A 6,952-nucleotide genomic window follows, 5' to 3' on the forward strand; every position below is an offset into this window, starting at 1 on the left:
TATTCTTGATAAATAAGTGTCTCATTCTTAGAGCAACACATGCTTGTTTCTTGCAAGCCCACGAAACTAATGCATTTCCATGGATGTGACATGTACCACTAGTACTTTTTCTATCTATTTTACAATCTACATATTTCGTGTCAGAATAACCAATTAACTTACAAACACTACCTTTAGGATACCATAAGTCAACGTTGGTTGTTCCTTTGAGATACTTCATGATTCTTTTGACCGCCGTGAGATGTGACTCCTTTGGATTTGCTTGGAAGCGAGCACATAAACACACGCTAAACATTATGTCGGGACGGCTTGCCGTCAAATATAATAAAGAACCAATCATACCTCGATACTTCGTAATATCAATTGACACACCCAATTCATCTTGATCAACATAGATTCCGGAGCCCATTGGTGTTGACATTGCTTTACAACCATCCATTTCAAATCTCTTTAACAACTCTTTGCAATACTTTGATTGGTTGATAAAGACTCCGTCTTTTAGTTGCTTGATTTGCAATCCAAGGAAATAGTTCATCTTTTCCATCATAGACATTTCAAATTCACCTTGCATTATCAACGCAAATTCTTCACATAGTTCTTTGTTGGTTGAACCGAAGATTATGTCGTCTACGTAGACTTGAACAAGTAAGGTGTTCCCTTTTATCTTCTTGATAAATAAGTGTCTCATTCACCCCCCCCCCCCCCTCCGTCTTTTAGTTGCTTGATTTGCAATCCAAGGAAATAGTTCATCTTTTCCATCATAGACATTTCAAATTCACCTTGCATTATCAACGCAAATTCTTCACATAGTTCTTTGTTGGTTGAACCGAAGATTATGTCGTCTACGTAGACTTGAACAAGTAAGGTGTTCCCTTTTATCTTCTTGATAAATAAGTGTCTCATTCACCCCCCCCCCCCCCCCTCCGTCTTTTAGTTGCTTGATTTGCAATCCAAGGAAATAGTTCATCTTTCCCATCATAGACATTTCAAATTCACCTTGCATTATCAACGCAAATTCTTCACATAGTTCTTTGTTGGTTGAACCGAAGATTATGTCGTCTACGTAGACTTGAACAAGTAAGGTGTTCCCTTTTATATTCTTGATAAATAAGTGTCTCATTCTTAGAGCAACACATGCTTGTTTCTTGCAAGCCCACGAAACTAATGCATTTCCATGGATGTGACATGTACCACTAGTACTTTTTCTATCTATTTTACAATCTACATATTTCGTGTCAGAATAACCAATTAACTTACAAACACTACCTTTAGGATACCATAAGTCAACGTTGGTTGTTCCTTTGAGATACTTCATGATTCTTTTGACCGCCGTGAGATGTGACTCCTTTGGATTTGCTTGGAAGCGAGCACATAAACACACGCTAAACATTATGTCGGGACGGCTTGCCGTCAAATATAATAAAGAACCAATCATACCTCGATACTTCGTAATATCAATTGACACACCCAATTCATCTTGATCAACATAGATTCCGGAGCCCATTGGTGTTGACATTGCTTTACAACCATCCATTTCAAATCTCTTTAACAACTCTTTGCAATACTTTGATTGGTTGATAAAGACTCCGTCTTTTAGTTGCTTGATTTGCAATCCAAGGAAATAGTTCATCTTTTCCATCATAGACATTTCAAATTCACCTTGCATTATCAACGCAAATTCTTCACATAGTTCTTTGTTGGTTGAACCGAAGATTATGTCGTCTACGTAGACTTGAACAAGTAAGGTGTTCCCTTTTATCTTCTTGATAAATAAGTGTCTCATTCACCCCCCCCCCCCTCCGTCTTTTAGTTGCTTGATTTGCAATCCAAGGAAATAGTTCATCTTTTCCATCATAGACATTTCAAATTCACCTTGCATTATCAACGCAAATTCTTCACATAGTTCTTTGTTGGTTGAACCGAAGATTATGTCGTCTACGTAGACTTGAACAAGTAAGGTGTTCCCTTTTATCTTCTTGATAAATAAGTGTCCCATTCACAAAGGCTATAGACGCTTGATTGCGGAAGGTAGAGCCTTTATCTCCAAAGATGTAGTAATATTTAATGAAGTTAATTCTCTATACCTCTGTATTCCTCACTAGCTCAAACATGCTTAGTATCTATGGGGTAACTCTACATTGAATCTAACTAATCATGACCTGTCTAACTCCTCATCTACCTTATCCACACCTATTTCTCCTAGGTGTGTTTGTGGACCATCTCTCAGCTCTCTGAATATGAAACCAATACTAGTTCACTTCAACCAACTGTACTTATCTCCACTGTTGATCCTACATCTCAATCTAAAACAGAGTGGCAGATACCTACTGAAACCATGTCCTACAACAATAACAATGCAAATTGTGATTTTCAGAATGTTAAAAGATTATGTTGTGCTACAAAATTCTAATTGTGTGTATGTTGATCACACTCACTTCCAATATGATAGCATTTCAATGTTACATTAGACTCTATGAGTATCTTCTTTTTATTGAACATTGTTGAAACTTTATATATTCTGATAACTTCAGAGTAGAAATGATTGTTATGAAAGATGTCTTGTTATGCAAGAGTCCAGATAAATACTCTTACATTAGTTGGTCATCAAACATTAAATTTACATGATACTCAGCTGGTTTGACTTCAAATATGTGAACATGCATTTTCAAAGTGTTCAAAGTGTACTTAAATAGCTGTGAATGAAGAATAACAAGACTATTTAAATAGAAAAGTCCCACTTTTGGTTTTGGGGCAATGTTCTAAGTGAAACTTCCTTACATCTTTGGGCTGTTATTTCCATTCATATGTTCATAGTGAATGCAATGAGTTGAGCTACATCATTAACTTGTAAAACAGAAATGAGGCAATGTGTAAAACATACAAACTGATTCAAAGTACATACATAAAAATAGAATACAAAAAATTGCCTGATCATATTTTTGAATGCCCACAAAAACTCCCATCTCAACAACCAGCTATTTATGCTGAAAGATATAAAACTTTCAAAGAAATAGAAGAAAGTTTATTCATTATTTCTGTCCACATTTCTGATTTGTGATACGCACCAGAACGCACTTATTATACAACTTCGACAAGTTGGTACAAACTATCGGGTTCAGTTATCAAAGCAACCAATTCCAACTAACTAGATTAACATACTCTAATAAATGCTACATACCTAGGTCCTTTTCGGCATGTGCAGAGACCAGTCAAATAAGCAATGCCTCCCAATCAAGTGTTTCACCGGCAAACATGGGAATAATATCTCCGAAAGGAAATGACAGACACTCGGGTACTTTCCAAGGTGATTTCCTCAGTTTAATCTTTGACTTGTTTCTGGGGATACCATAGAAGTCAGGTCCATTAAAACTTGTAAAAGCCTCCAGCTTGTCAAGTGCACCAGCCTAAACGGGCAACAATTTCATAAAACATTAAGATTAAACTCCACAACTTTGAAAGCAAATTATGAGTTTCCCATCAAGAGACATGCCATTTATACTCAGATGAGAAGATTATCATATCTTAAAACACGCATGAGAGATGCATGTGAATAATTACCAAAACATTAGTACTATAATTTGACATCACCGCCATGTTTAACATAAGAGATACTTGCTTATCCTGCAAACCTTTTGGAAATTATATTTTCATTTCTATAACAAAAGAATAGTTCACATTAATCTCAGAGAAACTCAAACATGTCGCGATTAAATGAAATAAATCCCTCTTTCTTCTGAAATCTATCCATATGTACATATGCAATATTGACCTATTTAATTTAATATAAACTTATAATAAAAGTGTTACCTCTTCAAAAACCTTGGCATATAGTGATAGAGCAACCGGGGAGTTGTATATGCCAGCACATCCACAAGCACGTTCCTTATTACGCCTATCGTGTGGAGCACTATCAGTTCCGAGGAAAAATCGTTTACTTCCACTAGTGATAGCTGAAACAATAGCCCGTCCTAAAAAAGAGACAAAAAGAACATTCTGATCTTACATCTAAAAGTTGTTGAAACTCTGGGAAATAAGGGAAAAGAAACAAAGTCACATACTGTGGATCTCTCTTTTAAGCACGGGAAGACAATAATTGTGAGGCTGTAAGCCACCTTGGAACAAAGCATTACGATTGAGAAGAATATGCTGAGGTGTAACAGTTGCAGCTACATAACCTTACAAAAGTAGCAAATTATTAGAACGATTTTACAACTAAACTACAGTACATTCAAAAGATAGATAAGATCTCCCAAGTCATTTACTACAATACCTTCTTTGCAAGACTCTACAAACTTAACAGCATCCATGGTAGTAATATGCTCCATCACAATCTTCAATTGTGGAAGCCTTTGAATTAAAGGCTCTAAAATTGTTTCAATAAAGACCTTTTCCCGATCAAAAATGTCAACTTCAGGATTTGTGACCTCTCCATGAACCTGTCATGTATACTGATTCACAGATAAGAAAGTACAACGAAAACTTCTTTGAGTACTTTATATTATAAAAATAAAAGACATACATATAAAGAGAGAAACATTTCAAATTGCCACACTTGGCTTGCCATAGGAACCACTCAGCTCATTTTCGAGTTCAAAGTGTTGTCAATTGCAGATAGCAGAAAATAGCAAATTGTTAAAATTCCGTTATCCAATAGTGATATAGCACCTCTATAGCTACTATTTGACAACATTTTGTACTAAATTGCATATTGCAAAACAATAGTGGTCTGTCCGAATTCCACTCTGCTATAGAGAGATAGTGCTACTATCGCGGCTATTTAACAACATTGCAAAGGAGTAATAATTACTTCTGAACAATTTAACTTAGGAATATGAATAACTGGTTTAGAAATTAGAATCAATAATCTTCAATCAGAAAAAGCCTAGCAGCATAAAGCATGAAACACATTTTCTATAAAACAGTAAAAACATTCAATATAGTCTCTCCCACAAACAAACAAATGGGGAAAGGACACTAAACATAAAGAAAGAACACAACATAACTAAATAAAAGGTAAACAAATTACCAATAATGGTAAACCTTGCTCAACCATTTCCTCGAGAACAGAATAACAATTTCCAAAAAGATCTGTAACACCATCTTGAGAGTTTGTTGTAGCACCAGCAGGATATAGCTTCACACCATAAACAAATCCACTTTTTTCTGTCAATGCAAGTAACAGCGACATCAAATAGTGTACATGGATATTGCAGTAAATATTAACAATTAATCATAATAAAACAGTACACACACACAAAAGAAATAACCTTGATAATAGACACAAAAATTAAATTAACAATTCAGGGTAAAAGTTCTTAAAGTTGTGAGGCAGTGATTAGACTCACTTGCAAGTTGAATCTCATGAGGAGTTGTAGCATCAGTGAGGTAAAGTGTCATGAGAGGAGTGAAATTGGAAGTTTTAGGTATTGCTTTCAAAATTGATTCTCGATAAGAAACAGCGGAAGATGTGGTGGTGATAGGTGGTTTCAAATTGGGCATGATTATAGCTCTTCCAAAATGCTTTGCACTGTGAGGGGTTACAGCTTGGAGAAGAGCACCATCGCGAAGATGGAGATGGAAATCATCAGGTTGTGTAATAGTTAGCTCCATCTTTCTGTCGTCCGGTGATAGATTAAACCGTCCTAACCTGGTGTTGCAAGATCATTAGATTAGTGGGCTTTGTGGGAAGGGCATTGAAGAAGAATTTATATTCATCCTAAAGATAGTTCTCACACCCCATATATTTTGATAATACCAAAAATAGAGTATATATAGATTCTAAGAGATAAAACTGACTCTTCCAATTACGACCATTATCTCTTCAAGACCAGGACCACATCACAATTGGATATTATAGTTGAAACATGGCTTCATATAATTAGTCTTTCAAAATGTGGTTAAGGATTAAAGGTAAGTGTATAACATTGTTGTTTTTTGGTTAAAGATATATGGAAGAGATTAGTTGAAGTGTTGTGAATACACTCTTGGATGATTAATACATTTTTGAACTTGTGTTGCTTTTCACAACTTCACTCACATCACATTTACTCACATCACATTCAGTCATATCTGAATTCCAACAATCCAATAACACATTTATAATTCCCAATTGATTTCAACCTACAAGTGTGTGAAATTCCAATTCGATCAACTAAAGCTTAATCACAAAATACATCAAGTGCATCAAAAACAACAATCCTGAGTGAAGAGTTTCAGATATGTGCTATTGGATTAGAGATGCTAACAAGCTATTCACAACTTCATCATTCTCATTCCAATCAACAAAGCTATTCATAACCCTAAAATTAATCTGCTAACAAGCTATTTATAAGAGATCCAAGAGTGACCAATCTATAACAAGTTTCAACATCATTCTCTTTCACCAGATTCTCTTCTCATTCCAATCAACACAGTTTAACATTGATGCTAAGCTAAGATATAAGATTTGGGGGAAGACACAGACACTTACTGATTCGACACCGGCAAAGAGGCAAACGGCGAACGCGAACGGAAGACGGCGGAGAGGAAGTACGGAGATATGGAGCGGCGGAGAGGCAGAACGGAGATATGGAGCGGCGGAGAGGCAGAACGGCGATACGGAGCGGCGGAGAGGCAGAACGGCGATACGGAGCGGCGGAGAGGCAGAAACGGCGATACGCGAAAGCGTTCTCAATCTCCGACTCAGTCTCTTCTCATCGTACACGCACAGACTTTTTGCTGTTTTATATTTGAATTGATTTTTTTAAAATAATTAACAAAAAGACCGATTTTGTCTTAAAATCATTTTGTCATATAAAAATAAGTATTTAATACGATTTTTTTAAAATATCGGTTTTTTAATTTTGATCGGTTTTGATCAATTTTTATTGATTCAATAATTTATTCAATATAACTATCAGACAAAATCGATGATCCTTTCAGTTCTCGGTTCGATCAATCGATTCAATTCGAT

At 35.7% G+C, this 6,952-nt stretch overlaps 1 protein-coding gene across 1 annotated transcript; it reads right to left on the bottom strand.

Moving 5' to 3' along the window:
- Positions 1 to 2,871: 2,871 nt before the first annotated feature.
- On the bottom strand, positions 2,872 to 6,724 carry LOC127101538 (dihydroorotase, mitochondrial). Its single transcript, XM_051038979.1, has 7 exons — positions 6,470 to 6,724; positions 5,346 to 5,647; positions 5,027 to 5,163; positions 4,271 to 4,436; positions 4,059 to 4,175; positions 3,808 to 3,968; positions 2,872 to 3,404 (listed from the first exon to the last, which is right to left on the bottom strand). Exons 2-7 carry the CDS (start codon positions 5,608 to 5,610, stop codon positions 3,210 to 3,212), a joined length of 1,041 nt encoding a protein of 346 aa, XP_050894936.1. The 5' UTR covers positions 5,611 to 5,647; positions 6,470 to 6,724; the 3' UTR covers positions 2,872 to 3,209.
- Positions 6,725 to 6,952: the final 228 nt, after the last annotated feature.

The sequence above is a fragment of the Lathyrus oleraceus genome, chromosome 7, assembly GCF_024323335.1.
Source record: "Lathyrus oleraceus cultivar Zhongwan6 chromosome 7, CAAS_Psat_ZW6_1.0, whole genome shotgun sequence".
In the NCBI taxonomy this organism is placed as follows: Eukaryota; Viridiplantae; Streptophyta; class Magnoliopsida; order Fabales; family Fabaceae; genus Lathyrus; species Lathyrus oleraceus.

Bases quoted from the DNA above. Each gene is read 5' to 3' on its own strand.
- LOC127101538 (XM_051038979.1), bottom strand. From the start codon at position 5,610: ATGGAGCTAACTATTACACAACCTGATGATTTCCATCTCCATCTTCGC. The intron at 5,164-5,345 runs GTGAGTCTAATC...TTGCATTGACAG, and splicing joins TCATGAGATTCAACTTGCAA to AAAAAAGTGGATTTGTTTAT. The intron at 4,437-5,026 runs GTAATTTGTTTA...TATACATGACAG, and splicing joins AGCAAGGTTTACCATTATTG to GTTCATGGAGAGGTCACAAA.